The 18974-nt window shown below is 35.1% G+C and overlaps 1 protein-coding gene across 2 annotated transcripts in view; it reads right to left on the bottom strand.

Annotated features, from left to right (window-relative positions):
• Positions 1-18974, bottom strand: part of LOC126271867 (lysosomal acid glucosylceramidase-like) — a 195053-nt gene that overhangs the window by 59106 nt on the left and 116973 nt on the right. For both annotated transcript variants that reach the window (XM_049974206.1, XM_049974207.1), the window contains exons 4-5: positions 14499-14625; positions 11712-11865 (exon numbers count right to left, since the gene is read on the bottom strand). In XM_049974206.1, coding sequence (XP_049830163.1) covers positions 11712-11865; positions 14499-14625 — 281 coding nt within the window. The remainder of the gene's footprint in view (positions 1-11711; positions 11866-14498; positions 14626-18974) is intronic.

An 18974-nucleotide genomic window follows, 5' to 3' on the forward strand; every position in this document is an offset into this window, starting at 1 on the left:
TTCATCTGATTGCTGGGAAGAGGAGCAACAACCTATTACAATGCAGATTTCCCCACTAAAAGGAAGAATGTAATGTAAAATAACTTACGTAGCTAATTAAAATATTTTTATAACCTTCAAATTTTGATAAATTAATACTGTTGCAGAAATTTATATCTTGTGAAACTTAATTCAGTTTCATTTCTCTACACAGTAAAACATGTATATGTTTTAAGTCAATCATTTCAAGTCTGTGATTTAATTTAATTTCCATTTCAGTTCTTCTAATAATTTCGGGGTATGCAGCCGGATCCTGTCGACATTCTGCCACGATATTTCGGCCCAGAGACGTCCGGCCATCACCAGGTGAGTACACAACTACTGAAGAGCCCAGGTGCAGTCGTGGTATTTCAGTTATATCTTTAGCCTTTATTTATACTTAGTTAACTAAAGAGTAAAACATTTTCTTCCCACCCATTTTCTTGAGCTACTATATAGCCAACCAACTGCTTTGTAAGCACATCATTAGATTTTTTGTAGCAGAAGGCAAACCCATAAAATATTTATTATATTTGATCAAGGTCAATCATCATTTCATTACTTTTGCTCATTGATAATCAGTTTTATGTTGTCTTTAAATTGTTGTATACAGTCACATCAGGTTCTCAAATTTATTGAGACAGACAAGGTTAATTTCTTTATTTATTATATGGAGTTACATGCTAACATTTTAATCTACACCACTCTCCGTGGTCTCAAAAATTAGTTAGCTCTGGAAGAAGTCAAAATATAAGGAAATGAGAATTCCAGGAATCAGTTATTTGTCCAGGGAAGTCTATTAATCTTTTGACTACTTTGGAGAATACATCATTAGCCTAATAGTCACATTACAGCTTACTTCCTTTACTAGAGCTCAGCTTGCACATTATCTTATGGGCATATATTGCACAAGTACATTATCATCTTTGTGATAACGAAATGGTGCAGATCATTCCTTCCACATATTCATCTGACCAAGGACAAGACCACGCCTTCTTTGGATTCATCTATCCCTCTTCTCTCTCATACCTCCACAAAATTGGGTCCACTGCATCTTCAGAATTTGAAATTGTTTTCGCACCTATTTTTGTGAAAAACTAAATTACACTGTAGAAAATAGGTTAACTCTCAGCAAAAAAAAAAAACTTTCTCATCAACATCGTTTGGTTGCAGATGACAAGCTACCTGTAATAATTAACACAAAAGTGGTCCAGAAAATTCATGCTCACCAAATGTAAAGGTATTTACAAAAAGAAACGATCTGTTGTTTGAACTAAAAATGCACATAATTTTATAATCATGCAACAAAAATGTTCACATTGCAGAAAAAATAAAAACGAAAACCCACTGATGATGGCACAGTGGTGCCGAAACATGTTTGGGTAGGAACTGAGAAAAATGGTGTTTTGCGTAACTGGTGGGCCTCAAATCCCAAAAATTTTAACTGCAAACATGGCCAATACAAGGAGCTGCAAATCAAAAGATGGACATAAAAATTACATTTCAAGTACTCAAATACAGCATATAAACATTATTTAATAATGTACCTTCTTTGTACTTGACTAACAGGCTTCTCCTGTTACTATCATGCTCTAAGAAAGAACAGTCAGAGAGGAATGTACATTATAGACAATAGGACAGTTAAAGAGGAAGACACTGTTCAATAGAAAACAAAATATGAAGTAATGAAGCAATCAACCTGGAACCTGTTGGTCATCAATCTGCTAACCTGAAAATGTGGCAGATTCTCATGAGGGTTTAAATTTCTTTAACATATAATATTATATAAGTCCTTTTTCCAACCAGTCTCCAGGCCCATTAAGTATATTGCCTTTGGATGCAGTATACTGAGCACTCTGAAGGGTCCTCAGTAATGTGGAAAAATTTACTTGTTTCCTTTTTTAAATTAAAGTTAGGATGAAAAATTTTAACTAGTACTAAATCATTAATCTGAAATGCTGCTACAATTGCATTTTCACTGCAATTTTTAAATCTATTTTCCACTTGTATTTGTAAGTTGTCATTTACCATATTATGAGGTTCCTCTGCTTCAGTAGATATTGAAGGTGGCCATTTAAACAAGTTTAACAGTGGTACTTCAGTAGACATTGAAGGTGGCCATTTAAACAAGTTTAACAGTGGTTCACCAATAAAAGTCCTATAGTTTGTTTGTTAGAACAATAATTCATACATAGACAGCCAATTTCCTTCATTGTGGGTACACAATAATACTTTGAGATATCTGCATGACTTTTATCTTCCTGTGCTAAAAATTCATTCAAATTGTTACTTGCAAGTATGAGAAGAGCATAGTACCCTATTACTAGAAGCTCTACAAAACTTTTATGCAAAAGGTATTACTATTAATTTACAGATATCTCATTTTGGTAGGGAGGAATTAAAGTTCTTAAGGTACAGTATCTGTAGGAATACATGAAATTAAACCAGACCTGGAAAGGATAAGAGCTACAAAAAATTGACTGGAACATCATAATCATAAAACAATCACACCCATTCTTTGGAAAAGCCAGATTTTATAATCAATAAGTGCAGGGTCAGGTAATGAATGATCCTCACTTGTTATCACTATTAAAACAAAGAGCTGAATGGGTATTGGATGCAGTAGCAGCAGAAGCTTTTAAGAACATTAAAGAAACACTAGTGAAAGTATCTATAGTGAACCATCTTGTGATGCATGAAATGTTTAAGTTAGCAACAGATGCTTCAGAATATGGTGTCACGACAGAATTATTTCTAGGAGATGGAATCTGGAAGTTGGTGAACATAAGACTATATCACTTTTGCAATTAGGAGCATTAAGAAGCATGAGTTAAATTACACAGTTACAGAAAAGGAGTTGCTAGCTATCATTTAGAGTTTCAAGTATGAATTTTGTGATCAAAAATAATTATTTATCTGATCATTGAGCCATAGAATTCCAAATATAATTTAGACTACTGCATAAACATTTGATGATGTGGGCATTGTTTTTACAAGAATTCTAAATATGAGTAAATTACATCAAGTGTTCTCAGAACCACATTCCTGATGCACTAACAAGATTACCTTTAGTTATGAATGAAATAAAATGTACTGAGAGACCTGGTGTCATTTTTTGCAATTAATTTTTTAACTTTAAGTTACATCAATAGCAAGGCAGGGACACTAGTCCCAAGAATAAAGCAAGGTAGAAAGATGAATGAACACTTTAGCATCAAATATCAGTGATGTGCTCACACAGGAAGGCTACCAGATGACCAGGAGCTGTGGATGATTATTGATGATATTTTATTCTGGAGATGAAATGACACTACATCTAGATGGAAGTTATGCATACCTCAAAGTGTGGAAGATGTAATATGATTGATCCAGAAAAGATGTGGACATTTAGGTATCTGGAAGTGCATTAAGCATTTAATAAATTTTATTACTTGAAGAACTAGTAGGAAAATAGTAAACTTAGGTATGTCAAAAGGTTAAATATGACAATAGCCATCTATGTTATAAGTTAATAGCCAAATACATTATCAGTTATGTTCAGTAATACCAACAGGACTGCATGATTTAGCTGTTGCTGTTTTTATTATTATTGTTATTGTTACCTACATATTGAGGAGAGTTAACTTATGTCTTTGTAATGATAAGAGTGCTGGTCAAAGTACATAAACCTTCAGCCTATTAAACAAGCCAACAAAGATATAACTCTTTTTTCTGCTTCTCTCCTAAGAAGACAGATTTGTACACTTCACTATATTTTTGGTTGTTATCAATATTCATACTTCCTGGCCCACCAAACTTAAACATACATTATTGATCAATGCATCTTGTTTCATTTGGTTTCATCTTAAAAGGTACTACTGTTTAACAATCAATTTTTCAGAACAATAATTCTGCATCAAAATCTAAAATCAGTTTTGACATTAATTAACAATCTACACCAAACAATATTTGTAAATTAGCATTCGGTACTATTAGCAAAGTTAGCACAAATTGACAATTTTCTGTACTTATAGGTACACATGTTTCTTGTTTAATTAACTTACCTCTACTTCCAGTGATCCCTATAATATATACATCTGTAGAGATCAGGGAAATTTCACTTATTCACTGCCTGTTTCTATAAACATTTGTACTTTCTTTCAATATAGTTGCCCAATTACTATGGGTTTTGTTTGGTTTTCCTTAATTTCTTCACTTTCATCCAACAGCCACTCTTGCATAGATATTTCACTGGTAAATGCTATCAACTTTTCTATATATAGGCCTATAATTGTATTATCATATCCTGGTCCTGGCTGACATCCCATAATGTTGGGTGTGTTATGTTATAACAACAGAATTATGCCCTTTTAGGACCCCATTCTTGGAAATAGATATGTACATACATATAACATTTCTTGTATCACTGTTGGCTGTATTTTAAACAAGCTCTTTATTACTTGTGTTATTCTTTCTCTGCTCTTGTGAATGACAATTATTTCTGTTATTCACATGACATAAATCAGTTTCCATCTTTCTTTCCATATTCTTGGGAAAACGTTTACCTTCCCCCTTAGTGTTGCCCTGATTTTCTCCCTGGATATCGTCATTACATTCTTTATTTAATTTGTCTAACCCTTCAATGCAGGACAACAAATCACTAATGGTTGTACATTCTCCACACTTAATTTCCTTTTTTTCATAATGCAGTTATCTGTGTACTAATATTTTCACAAGGCGTAAGTCTCTGATTGGATTATCCAAATACTCCCTAAATGCCATTATAATGTTTCAGGTATAACAATTCTAAAATCAATTTCTCCTGTGTACTAGAGGACCAGTATATGTTCTTAAATTTCTCCTGAACATCATCCCAGCATTTAAAATACTCCAAATTAGATGTTCCCTATTTGGCAGCATCCCCTACCAAATAACCAAGAGAGAAGTTGATTTTCTCTTGATCTCCCCATTTATTAGGTAATGATCTAAAACATATTTGCAGAAAATAAATAGGGTGTACTTCAACATCAGGTTTAAACTTTGGAAAATGTTTGTATAAACCCATCCCACTTCCCTGTTGGACTTTCTAAACTACATCATTTGATAACCTAGAACTATTAATAGCCATTTTCTAAGTAAGTTCTTTCTGGGTATTGTATAATGCATTACTCAACTTCTGAATCACCTTTTGATGTTCTACAATGCACCGAAAGCTGGTAGCACTATTTAATTGAACTTTATTTTGTCCCTTCCATTCAACTAACTATTGTAGATGCTCCTTCAAATTAGTCGCAATGTTTGGTGCACTAATTCCTTCTTCAAATCTTCACTTTGTTCTAAGGCTTCTACTCGGCTTTGTGCTTCTGAGATTTGACGATATTTATCTTCAATCTACTGGGTGGACAGTTTCCCTGTATGCAGTATCTTATCATTCACTTCTTTAAATTGTTCCATAACCTTGTTTGTTACTAAATCCCATTGTTCTTGTATTTCATTTTGTAACTCCTTAAGTAATTTGGCTAAGCTCACATCTATTTTGGAAATTTTACTGTTTGAAGAGACTGCTTTGGTAGATACTTCTTCTAAGGCTTGTCCTTGTGAATTAATATTTTTAGATAATCCTTCGTAACTGGTCTTAATACAATTTTTTAAATAGTCTAACTTTTTCAATGTTTTTAGTTTTTTTAATATTTAGGCTAAAGTGCTTCCCATATTGCTTCTAGTATTTGACGTATAATAACTACAATGTGTAGTCTTGAGAACTTTGATATCCTGTTATTACATTTTAAAACCAGCACAAAGAACCAATAGAATAAATCTCAACAACACTTCACACACTGAACCAACAACTTCACTAACAATCTGTCACCTCAATGTTGTTCATGAACACTATTATCTTACTGAAGATTTATAGTCAACTTCTTGTGTTTCCTTGATGCAATGGGCCTCCTATTTAGTGCCACTAATTTTGTCATTGGATTTTGTCTTCAAATGCAGAGGGGCAAGAGCTGTAAGATAGCTCACATCTATGCCAACTCACTACAAAATTATGTAACTGACTTTGTACAGAACTGGTCCATGTTTGGTTATTCTCATATTACACCAACTCACTACAAATTGTCAAAACTGCCTTTATAGAGAACTTGTCTGTACTTGGTTGTTCTCATATTTAACATACACATCATTTAGGTGACAAATCTCTTCATACTCAGAACAATATATCTGAAGTGAATCTCAGAATAGAACATAAGATAATGACATTTCTACACAGCTGCTATCAACTGTTTGTAGGTGTTTACATTGTCAGCAGGGGTGCTTACTCTGTGCCTTCCAAAACACTGCCAAGCCATGATGCCAAAGTATAAGTGCCACCTCTTCAGCAGGTAGAAGCTATTAATAGCATCACACCTTGCTGATATCCTGTGCTCCCCCTCCTTGCATCATCTCTGCACAAACCAATATCAAAGTGTGCACACTGGAGATTCTCTGTATGCTAACTATGTAAACAACATTTTTACAAGAACATCTTTCATCTGATTGCAAGGAATAGGTGGAACAACTGGTTACACCACACCATGGCACGATCTCTGTTCACCATGGATCAATGATGTTTACTGTGGCCTCCTCTCGGGGATGTTGGAAAAGTTGAGAAAATCAGTCATTTGCGTCATCTGGATTAGCAGCTACCTGGTCTCTCAAACTCTGGCAGACCATCCAGACCCACAACAGCTAATGCATCTTCCATCAAGCCTCATCCTACCTTGGTGTTCTACAGTGGTACCCATGGATGTTGACCTGCTACCTTTCCCAGTGGTGGCTTTTTCACCAAACCCTGCTCTACCTGGATCTTCTCCAGCAGTGATCACTGCTGGGGGTGGGGACAATGTGACTGTAAATAAACTGAGATGAGTCCCTGCTAATTTTTTGTGTAACTCACATTTACGAAACTAATTACGTAACAGGTGTGTCAACATCAATCAGCTCAGTATCAGTTCATGAGCAGTTCACTGCAGTGGCAGTCTTGCAATCCAAGAAATAGGAAAAATCATAAAGTTCCCGTGCAGCATTGTGGAACATAACATGAAGAAATGTTCTGAGCAGTAACAGGACCTAATGGAGATGCATGTTGGCTGAAGTGGTTCAGTCCTACTTCAATTAGTGTCAACCACTAATTTAAAATAGGTACACAGCTGTGCATTAGTCTTGACAGTGTCTTATTGCACACAATATTTCCCATCAGAATGCAAGAATTTGAAATAAACTGCTTGTGCACTTCAGAGTTGTTTGACTTATAATGTCGCATAAATAGTTTCTCAATAAAATGAATGATGTCTTTCTATTTTGTGTCATGTAGTGGACACATACACGCACACGTGCGCACACACACACACACACACACACACACACACACACACACACACACACACACACACAAAGATGAACAGTTGAATTAACTATAGCAGTTAACTACTTGCATGCAGCAGCCTCTTACCTCATAGCATGCTTTCAATGGGTACTGAACTTTTTTGGGACCCTTCCTGATCCATGACCACTGAATTAAAGTATCATTCACACATTATGGATGTTTGGTAACAGCTGTGTCAAAAGTGCGCAAATCTCATTTGATGGTGTTGCAGATGTGTTCAATAACAGTGATGTTCAATGACATGGTAGGGCTGTGCAAGCTTCTCCATGTTCATCAAGTGTTCCTCACATCATTAGAGAGTCAAGTAGTGTTGAGTGTTGTGTTGTCTCCCAAAGGTAGCTGCTGAGTGTTGTAGGACAACAAATGGATGAATGTGATTCAGCAATAGGCTGCTGTATAATCTGCCAAAGGCAGACAATGGCAGATGCATAAAAGACCAAATTTTGTTCAATATTCACATCATCAACATAAAAATACCTCCACCACCAGGCTGAACAGTGTCCTGTCATCAAAAACACAATGCGTTTGGTTTTCACTGTGCTCATACCCTTCCACTGATGTATCCAAATGTGCACCAGAACTCTTGAGTCTGGATACGCTTTTCACATGCTTTGAGCATCCATTTGCAGAGTTTCTGTGCTCATGTCAATCTCTGTACCTTGTGAGGAGTGGTCAATGGAGATAAACTTTGTTGCCTAAGGAATTTACCTCTGAGACTGGACCAATGACCTTGCTGTTTGCCCCCCCCCCCCCCCCCCCCCCCAAAAAAAAAAAATCAACCAACCAACCTCTGGGACTGGTGGTTTTCCTGACCCAAGGTACTGGTACTCATGGTGCAGCCTCAAATTAATGAAATGCGAAAAGCTCAGTGATGCACAAAACAGCCAGTTGAAGTCAAGTGCACTAATATTGTATGCCTTGTTCATCCTGCATTCAACTATTGAATGATAGCCAGTATAATGTTTGAGTATGTATTAGTCAAATGTCTGAAGAAGAATTGGGGGCTAATTGTTTCAGATCATAAGTGCCATTATTTTTTTACTTATACATTTATTATGTTATCCAATAATGGAAAAGAACAATTCTGCATCTGAGTTTTGACAACGATACAACTAATGATAGATTCAACCCAATACCCAGGTTGGAAGATCACTAGATAACAGTTTCAGAGACTGAAGACTGGTTACAACACCCTCGAATCAATTAAAGAAAGTACTGGAAATGCATAATTTTCTAATTTCACTGGGTAAAATAGAGTTAATTGCATTTATGATCCATCACAACTCTACTGCAAGTTCATCATTCATAAAAAAACTGTTACAGAAGTTTTAAATATTAACACCCTTTTAAAAAGTTGATACTAAATACAAGCTCAAGAAACTTAACATAATAAATGGTAGAATAAGAAGAATCCAAAATAACAGTTTGAGAAAACAAATGATGATGAAATTTTACATAGCTACGATGGACCAGTAGTCATGTACAGCAGTACAGCCCTGAATCACTGTAGTTTGAGTATGGTGGTAGAAGCACAACAAACCATGTTGAAATTCCAGCATTTTAAAAACCCTTGTCATTGTGCCAACCTACAGTTGAGATTTCTTGTATACTTTTCTTATATCAACCCAATACTGCTCTATAGCATAATTCTTCTAGGGGAATGCACCTGGGATAAAAACAATGTTTATTCTGCAGAAGCATACAGCGAAAGTATTATGTAAAATTAAAAATCAAATATCTTGCAGAACCTTCTTCAGTTAGCTTGAGATTCTTAAATTCACATTACTGTACATTTACCTCCTATGGTTAGTTTTGCTAGGTTTATTGTTGTTGTTGTTGTCTTCAGTCCTGAGACTGGTTTGATGCAGCTCTCCATGCTACTCTATCCTGTGCAAGCTGCTTCATCTCCCAGTAGGTTTAGGATGATCTAAAAGTAATGGTGATCACTATATGTGCCACTGTCTTGGTTCGGAATGAAATTTTATATGCTGGTGGAAAAGTAAAAGTAATGGTGATCACTATATGTGCCACTGTCTTGGTTCGGAATGAAATTTTATATGCTGGTGGAAAAGTTAACAGGTTGATGGCATATATCAAGTAGGCAACTGGAAATCTCTATGCACTCAAAATGAAAGCAAGGGGTACTTTCTTAGCTTCTCTTTCTGTAGTGTAACAGGATATTTGGACTTCTGACTAAATGTTTATTTTACACACATTTTAACTTTTCCAATAAAAAGTCATCTGTTAGCCTTCTCTGCAAAGTTACATAATTTCTTAGTGTGAATCACTTGATGGAAACAGGATCTGAGAAGTAATATTTTCAAAGTTGTTGCATTTTCCCTGGAAAATGTAAATGCAAAAAGTTTGGAAAGTCATAGGCAGGATTAGGATATTTATAAATTTAAAAACTTTAAGCTCTGCAAAAACCAATATCGAGGATAGCCAACAGCTGTGCATCTTCTTGGTAAATGAGGAGACAACATGGAGAGGAAAGAGGAAGCAGACATACTGTAAGATACCAGTGAGAATCTTGTGCTGGTAAGATACCTTGCCAAGGTGTTGAAGGAAGATAGTATAAACAATTTAAAAGCTTATTGTAAAAGGTGAGAATCTTGTGCTTGTAAGATGCCTTGCCAAGGTGCTGAAGGAAGATAGTCTCAACAATTTAAAAGCTTATTGTAAAAGGCCCTGCACAGAGTTTAATGTTTGTACAGATTTGTGAGCATAAATAACCATTCAGATTTTTGGAAAGGAACCTTACTTACGGGAACAACAGAATTAATTATTTTCACCAAAGATCCATGCCATCACTTGACTTTTGAAAACATGTGTCTTGCTAAATATTGGCTGCATGGACTCTTGTAAGCCAAGTAAAATTATAAACCTGCTAGTTCCTGAACTACTCAGTATGAATTCATAAACTAACATAGTAGATCCAATTTTTAATTGAATAGTGTTTTTACAGGAAGTAACTATCACCTTGACTACTATAGATTATGAATACCAAAGTCTGTGTTTCCTGGCTTTGCCTAACTAAATCATAACTTAATGCTGAATAAAACTGAGTGACAAGGTAGGTTTCCCATTATGATAATTTCTAAAAATGAATGTGTTTACTAGTATTGATTTCAACCAGAATATATGGTGAGTAGTGAGCACCACTTAATTGATCAATAAATGTGGCAGAATCATAAGACAAAACTCCATTTCATTCCCCTTTTCAAAACCAGTTTTACTTGTAGACAACATGTTTTCAGCTGAACACTAACTATGCTTAAAGTTTCAAGAGTTTCTTAAGTTTATAATTGTATTGCATGTAGTGTAAAGTAACTGATTCAAATCAAAACAGACTAAAGTCTCTACCTTCCCTTGTCTGTCATTTTTGGAGTGATTCGATTGGATTACTCTTAACTTGTGGTGAAAGTAAACAAAGTTGCTGCGTGCACTGAGAAATAGCTTTGTAATTAAATTAATTCTGAATTGCTGCATCTATATACATGTTTGGTTTTATGTACTTCCTTCAGCACATAAAAATTATTCTATTATTCTTTTATCAATACTGAGTAATATGCCAACAGTACAGATCAGCCTACATTGATTAATCAGATTGAAAAAAAGGGAGTAAGAATCATGAAGTAATGACCCTGAAAATTAGTTTCCAGTAAGTCAATAATTCTGCCCATTCTGCCTCAAAGTTTGTTAGCAGTCTATAAATGAAGCAGTAATTATAATATTTTTCTGCTAGAAATTAATATCTTGAGAAGAAGAAGAGCTGCAGAGATATGGTACCTCACACATATGTATCACTGCAAAGGAAATCCTTCTATGGTATAACCTGAAGTCAAAGTGGCTCTTTGCACCCTGCGGCAAGCTAAACAACTGGGACTTCTGTAATATCAATGAGTTGTGCACAACAGTATTGCATAACTGTAAAGGTGGACTGATATTTCAAAATGAACTTGAAGTCATTATAAGCTTCTAATGATATCACAAACTCTCCAAATGCACAAAACTTGCCTGGCGATGACTGTGGCAGGATTTATTAATGTGATTATCACTAAGTAATGAAGTAATGATAAATTAGCCTGAAGTGTAAACAAACTTACTAAAGTCATTCTTACGTCTCGCAAAGCACTTGTTCACTATAACAGGAGTGGAGCAAAGGATGAAATTTTCATTTTCAACATGAATGCTGTTTAATGCTTACTGATATAATGCTTTATGCTGAAATATATATGAACATCAAGGGAAAAATAAAACTGAATAATTTTGTAAAAACAATTGTTACCTTAAGTTTGTAGTCCTCCCATGTCAAATTAAATTTTGTAAGCTGAGTATCATTTTCATAATCATCATATGTATAGCCACGTATAGAAAAGTCACATCCAGCTATTGGCACCCTTCCCATGTTCAGGCTGATACCAGAGGATGTGAAATAAGACCTGTAAACAAATTAATCTATAGCTGAGGCAAGGATTTTCAATGTAATTTGTTTATACAGTCTTGTGAAGGTCTTTGTTTGTGTTATAATTTAAAGTATTTTGCCTTTTTATTTACTAATTTAGTCTCACATTTGCTTAGAACCCTTGCATTCCTCTCGTTGTGATATTTTTTTATTTTATTTCTTCATCAATATTTTTACTCATCTTTCCATCCTAACCAGTTACTTGTGTATCTGGTGTTGCCCACACATTCTGTGTCTAACTCCATTTCCTATGTCCCCTACCTTATCTATTCTACAGCCTTCTTCCACTGTGTTGTCTTGTCTGTCTATTACTGCAGTATTCTTCAAGATCCTAAGGGTAGCTCGCACTAAATCCAAAGTCTTTGAATCAGTTCCAATGGTGTGCATGTATCTTATAAAGTAAATCAAGGAAGCAGGAAAACCCAAACACTTCTGGATGTTGTGAGGTGATTGACAAGTGGATTAGTTGTGATTAGATGAGATCTCTGAGACTTAAATGCATATCTGAATATCATCTTAGTGCTGCATAATGTGACATCTCAGATCTGAGTTGCACTCTGAGATTTTAGTGTTGCAAGACTGACAAATATAGCAAACTTCAGAAGAAATTGTCTATCTCCATGTGGAGTAGGACTATATGCTGCACTTGAAATGGTACGTCATACTGAGATTCAAACCTGAAAATAGTCTGGCACTTATCCTGTATAATAAATAGTTAATCTGCATAATGTAAATTCAAGTAACTTAAACCGATAATAATAATGTGACTATGAATGTGATTTATTTTCAGCTCCTATGCTTAGATGATTCTTATTGTCTGATGACCACTAGAAACGGAAAAAGCTTTTTCTGATACAGAGTTAAAATGTTACAGTACCACATGTCTTGTAATCAGACTCAGTTAGCCTCTTGCATGTATCTACACTGTACTTTGATGCCTGACTATGCTTTGATTAAAAGTATATTTTTGGTGGGCATTAATAACTTTGTGACTGACATTTCAGTGACTTGAGTAATAGTAACCAGCTGCCAACCACCAACCAACTATGTTTATTTTCAATAAAAAATGCTGTCAAGCTTGGTTGGCTTCATGCCAGCAACTGTGCTCACCCCATCCCAACTCCACCTCCTCCTGGTCACTGCAGTCTGTACACCAGAAAGTTATTTTATTCATTTTTTAAAGACATTGCCAATTGTTTTTTAGTATTTTATGAAATGCATGACATGCAGCTGTCTATATTTCCTTTATTATGACTACTTCTTTTGGTCAATAACCATCATCGCAGTGTACATATATTAGTTATGTATCATGTCCTGTCATATCAACACTAGAGTGTAGCAGGCCCATTTGAACTACTGAACATCATAAGAATAAACCAGTATCCATACTCAATAGGTGGTGTGTCAGATGTGAAAGTCATAATAAAAGGACATGTAGATAGGTGCACAGTAATATTGGTTTATCAAGGATGTTTCAGAAATTACTGTATATTTTTGGTTTTGATTGATTCAATTTTTATTTGCTTCTGTAGGATTAAAAGGTGTACAGCAATGAAATGTAATTACGACTCACCATAAATGTAAAACATTCAGCATTGTATATTAGTTAAAGGTCTGAACTTGTTTAATGAGGATATTTCATTGCCACAATTTAATCATAATGTTCAGACATATCATTTATTAAAGAGCTCATATCTATTTCATTAAAGACAGTTGGATTTTGAATAGATTAGCAGTCACTGTTAGGTAATGTACTTCTGTTTCTGTTGAGTATGTAACCCACGAGGAACAAACTGAAGCTAGACTTCAGTACATATAAATCCCCTCAGTCAGCATTATACAAGATGAAATGAATATTGAAACCACGACATTCAATAACTTCCCAGTTATTTCTACAAAGTCTCATTAGCACTCTAACTACCTGGTGAAGGTAAAAAATGTTTTATACTGAGGTCTGTTAACTATCAGAACCACTACCTCATATGTCACCAAGTACATTACCGCACAAAAGCACTCAAAGGGCTGTTCAGTGGAGTGCTGGATTAATTCTTTGACCTCAAACTTGATTCCTCCCTTGTGTATATAGCCAGACCCTCTACCCTTATATTGTCACTGCAGTGATGTTACAGTGGCTTGCATCAGTCAGGGGACGTCAGTTTGGTTTCTGTGACTTCTGCATAATTCTTTGTTATGGGTAACACATTTGTAGAAATATCTTTAGATTTTTTAATTTCCTATAGTTATTTACTACTTGTTATTTAACAAGCTTCCCAAGTTGTGATGAGAAAGGCGAAATGTATTTTGATTGTTACCCTCTGTGCTCTCCAAGTTCCCACAGTTTTTTCACTAATTGTTGCTACTGGGCATATCATCATTCAGCAGTTACATCTGTAAGAAACATTTACTCTAAAAAGGACCCTGGGGGAATTAATGGAAATGAAATGTACTAGATTGACAGTGCATATAAATATCCTGAATATAGTCTTATATAAATTTTCACAACAGACTGTTTAAGTGGAATCTACTACATTGTTACCTCCACAAAGAATAGGGTCCATAAAATATGGATATAAGTAACAAATAAATGCATTTAAATAATTCTAACATTACCTCATGAGATTTTGTTGAGCATCTGGTGAAAGGGAAAATACATTAATCCCAGCAGAGTCAGTAAATGCAGTTCCAAAGCCCTTGACAGTTTGATATTTAGTACCTCTATCAACTTGCAGTGTCAGGCCTACAAGTAAAATAAAATATGAGAGTGGTTAAGTAGGTAAGTACATTAATTTTTCACAAAAATATGTATTTAATATTACTTAGATGCCTAATGTGCCTTAAATACAAATAACCTCAAACTTGTCAGTCCACTTTTTCTCAACAGCAATAAATATAGTAAAAAGAGGACAAATAATTCACATTAATGTATGCTTTTGTAGCCACTGTTTGTATAAAAAATTTCTTTTGAGTACTGAAACACCACATATGGTTAATACTAATCAACCTTTCAGGCTGTTGCAAGGGTCATTCTTGAGTGGTATTTGACACAGTAAGCTCAAGAAATCTCCAAATGCACCACAACTGTGCAACTAATCATCTTGAACTTCCTTCCTCTCTTTTTTTTACTTATTTGTAGTTAAGAACTTCAGCTTATCTATTTAATATTGTGCAGTTTGTAATGTAGCAGAATGGGACAGTATTAAATGAACAGAATGATACCATATATTCTGGAGATTGTGATACTATCATGCAATCTTTACATGAAGTCATACACATGGAGAACTTTCATTTGTATTGTCTTACACTTACTATGTCTATGAAAGCTTATTAACTTATGATGAAATTAGGTACATTATATATAAATCCAATTGATTTATGGAAGCAGTGTACTGCAATATCAGAACAAGTCAGACCAAATTTAAATACAGTCTGAGAATATTCTATGTAAGAATAAGAGAAAAAAGCAATAGTAATAAAGATAGAACTCAATGCAAAGATATCAGCATCATGTCAGTATCAAAATTCATGGTGTAATTCCAAAGTAATTAAAGGGTGTATTCAATCTATTGTTATCATGAATATTTGATGTAATTTTGATGTAAAAACTGGTTTATTTCAACATACTAATTATGCCAAACTTGTTATCAACATTTGTCAAATTAAATCCTGTAATTAGTGTTATGAAAGCATATAAATTTCAATTGTAAGTTTATTTACATAAAGTTCAAACAATACATAGAAAGCTTTGGTAACTGTTGGATATTATATAAATACCAGTGGCAGTAGCTATGAGAGAGCAGTCAGTGTCGTGTTAGTCCTGAGTAAGTATTGCAGATAGTTTTGAGACAGTATTCCATCAGTCCTGGATGAGATTTACTGATGAGAAATCTGTGTATGTATTTGTAGAAATAAATACACTGAAGTGCCAAAGAAACTGGAATAGGCATACACATTCAAATACAGAGATATGTAAACAGGCAGAATATGACACTGCAGTCGGCAGCACCCATGTAGGACAACAAGTGTCTGGCACAGTTGTTAAATTGGTTACTGCTGCTACAATGGCAGGTTATCAAGATTTAAGTGAGTTTGAATGTGATGTTATAGTTGGTGCACAAGCGATGTGACAAAGCGTCTCCAAGGTAGTGATGAAGTGGGAATTTTCCTGTGCGACCATTTCATCAGGAAATTGGTAAAACGTCAAATCTCCATCACTGCAGCCAGAGAAAAATCCTGCACGAATGGGACCTATGATGACTGAAGAGACTTGTTCAACATGACAGAGAGCAACCCTTCTGCATATTGCTGCAGATTTCAATGTTGGGCCATCAAGAAGTGTTAGCATGCAAACAGTTCAACGAAACATCATCAATATGGGCTTTTGGAGGTGAAGGCCCACTCATGTACCCTTGATGACTGCACAGCACGAAGCTTTATGTCTCGCGTGAGACTGTCAACACCGACCTTGGACTGTTGATGACTGGAAACATGTTGCCTGGTTGGAAGAGCCTTGTTTCAAACTGGATCAAGTGGATGGACATGTACAGGTATGGAGACAACCTCATGAATCCATGGACCCTGCATGTCAGCAGGGGACTGTTCGAGGTGGTGGAGGTTCTGTAATGGTGTGGGGTGTGTGCAGTTGGAGTGATATGGGCCCTTGATATTTCTAGATATGGCTCTGAAAGGTGACACATATGTAAGCATCCTGTCTGATTACCTGCATCCATTCATGCCCACTGTGCATTCCAGCAGAGTTGGGCAATTCCAGCAGGACAATGTGACACACCACACATTCAGAATTGCTACAGAGTGGCTTCAGGAACACTCTTCTGAGTTTAAACACTTCCACTCGCCATCAAACTCTATGCCACGTTGTGTTGTGTCACTTCTGCATGCTCATGGGGGACCTACATGAGGTTAGGCAGGTGTACCAGTTCCTTTGGCTCTTCAGTGTAGGTGAAAGATTAATTCCAATGTGTCAGCCAGTATAAAAAAACTGCCTTGATAATGCTATATGTGGATACCAGGTATCTTGCAAAAGGAAAGGGTGTTTACTTACAGAAAAGCTACATCACCCATTAGACAAAAAGCAGATACAAAAGTTGAGTGTTAAAGACTATTCCCAGAAGTATCAAAATATTACAATATAATGGAGTGAAGCTAGTATACTATGTCAAAAGGATGAATATATGTTTTGAGAATCAGAACAAAAACAAAATTTTACTGAATGATTAGGCTATCAGTACCTGCATTACCAGCAGAGAATATGACTACATATATGGACCATGTAAAACAAAGTTAGAGTAAATCACATGGATCATCAACATCATGGACAACAACAAAAAATATTAACACTATAATAATTGCTAATTCTATGTGGCGTAGCAGAAATAGAAACATATGAATCATTTTTATTATTGCTGTGTTAGGTAAAACCATTCAGTACAGGAAGTCATATTGAAGAAGCCAATCAATGTTTATCCCATTATTATAAGAAATTCTTTGAAGATCTCGCAAGGTTTTTGATAATTATCTGATGAAGTTAGTAACAATTTAAAACAATTAAAGATAATTTCAGTTAAGACTTCAGTAGTATAATAGGGGCTGTAACAAGTGAACTACGTAACAGTTTAGAGAAAACAAAAAGAGATCTAAGTATCAGTTAAGGACAGTTGAAGAGTGGGGATCAATTTGATATTACAAATAATGAAGTAAAAAATTTGAGGAATGAGGTGTCAAACTTTAGCAACCAGCTCACAGAACTAAAGAAGAAGAGTCAGAGCACAACAATTGGGAGAACAGGGTAGTTTTGTTGAGAATAGTATTGTAAAGAAGAATTAATAGATAAATGAAGTTGAAAAATTTGTATTGTTGAAAATGAAAAACAAAAATGTAATTTTCAATGTAGAAGGGTTGATCTTTGTCAACTGTTAAATATGTCAGAAAATGAATTAGAGATTTTACTGATGTTGTACCCATATTTTACACAAATGACCAGAAAAGTAGATGCAATATTAATGAAAAGTAGGTAAAATATCACAAAAGAAAAGCAAAAAGAAAATACCTGAGTAAATGTGAATTATTAGCAAACATGAATGTCAACTATTTTTTGAACAAAGATACTGCAGGTCTTTTAAACGTAATTCAGACTGTAGACTGAAATGTTATTTGAAACACAAGCTGTCATGAAAACGTTTATTTGACTAAAAGAAAGACAAAGCTAATAAAATTTGAAAATGTTATGTGTTCGTTGTGTGCAAAACTGAGTAGTAGCTATTGTTATAACTTCAAGTTGAACAAGTATATTTCAAGGAAGATGCAATACATGAAAGTCACAGATCAAGTAAACAGAATAAGACGTGTGTACACTTTAACAGTCAATCATAACTGAGTCCGAGTCTAGCAGCCGCTAGCTGACTGGTCACTTCGGTGGCACTGCTGCTACATGGCTGGCAGACAGCGTCACACGTAGAGGACGTGCGTAACTGCGCAGCGGCACTTTGAAAGATCGGCGAGTCTCAACAGCTATGTAGTGGGCAGTGATAATTAGAAATATTTAAAGTAAAAAGCATATTCTACACCATTTTTTGTATTTATCAATGTGTTTGTGTAATGGCAAATCAAAACACGTGACTCTAACAAATTTATGTCAGAAGTAGACGTGGATGTTTCAAAAACAGTGATAATTTTGTACATCTTAGCTTCAAAGCATTCAAGGCACTGTACACTCATTTGTATACTATGTGACTGCTGAAAACAGAGCCCCAGCTATTGTGGTGTATTTTTCCAAAAATTCAGATTTCTGTGCTACATTCATTCTTTGATTAATCTGTAAATTGTTCAAGTTATCTTCTACTATCTTGCTGTCTTTCCTTAGTAGGTACTAGGTGCACATTTTTCGCATTTTTCAAGTGTATTTTCATGGCAGAATTAATGCATTGTTTGTGTATTATTTGTCTAAGAGTTAAGAATTTTTCTTACATTGTTGGAATGAACTTTGTGTACAGTTGGTTTAAACTGAGAATATTTGAGATATGGTTACACTAATGGTATTTTACACTGCCATAACTGAAAAATATATTTACA

Source organism: Schistocerca gregaria, chromosome 5 (assembly GCF_023897955.1).
Source record: "Schistocerca gregaria isolate iqSchGreg1 chromosome 5, iqSchGreg1.2, whole genome shotgun sequence".
Classification (NCBI taxonomy): domain Eukaryota; kingdom Metazoa; phylum Arthropoda; class Insecta; order Orthoptera; family Acrididae; genus Schistocerca; species Schistocerca gregaria.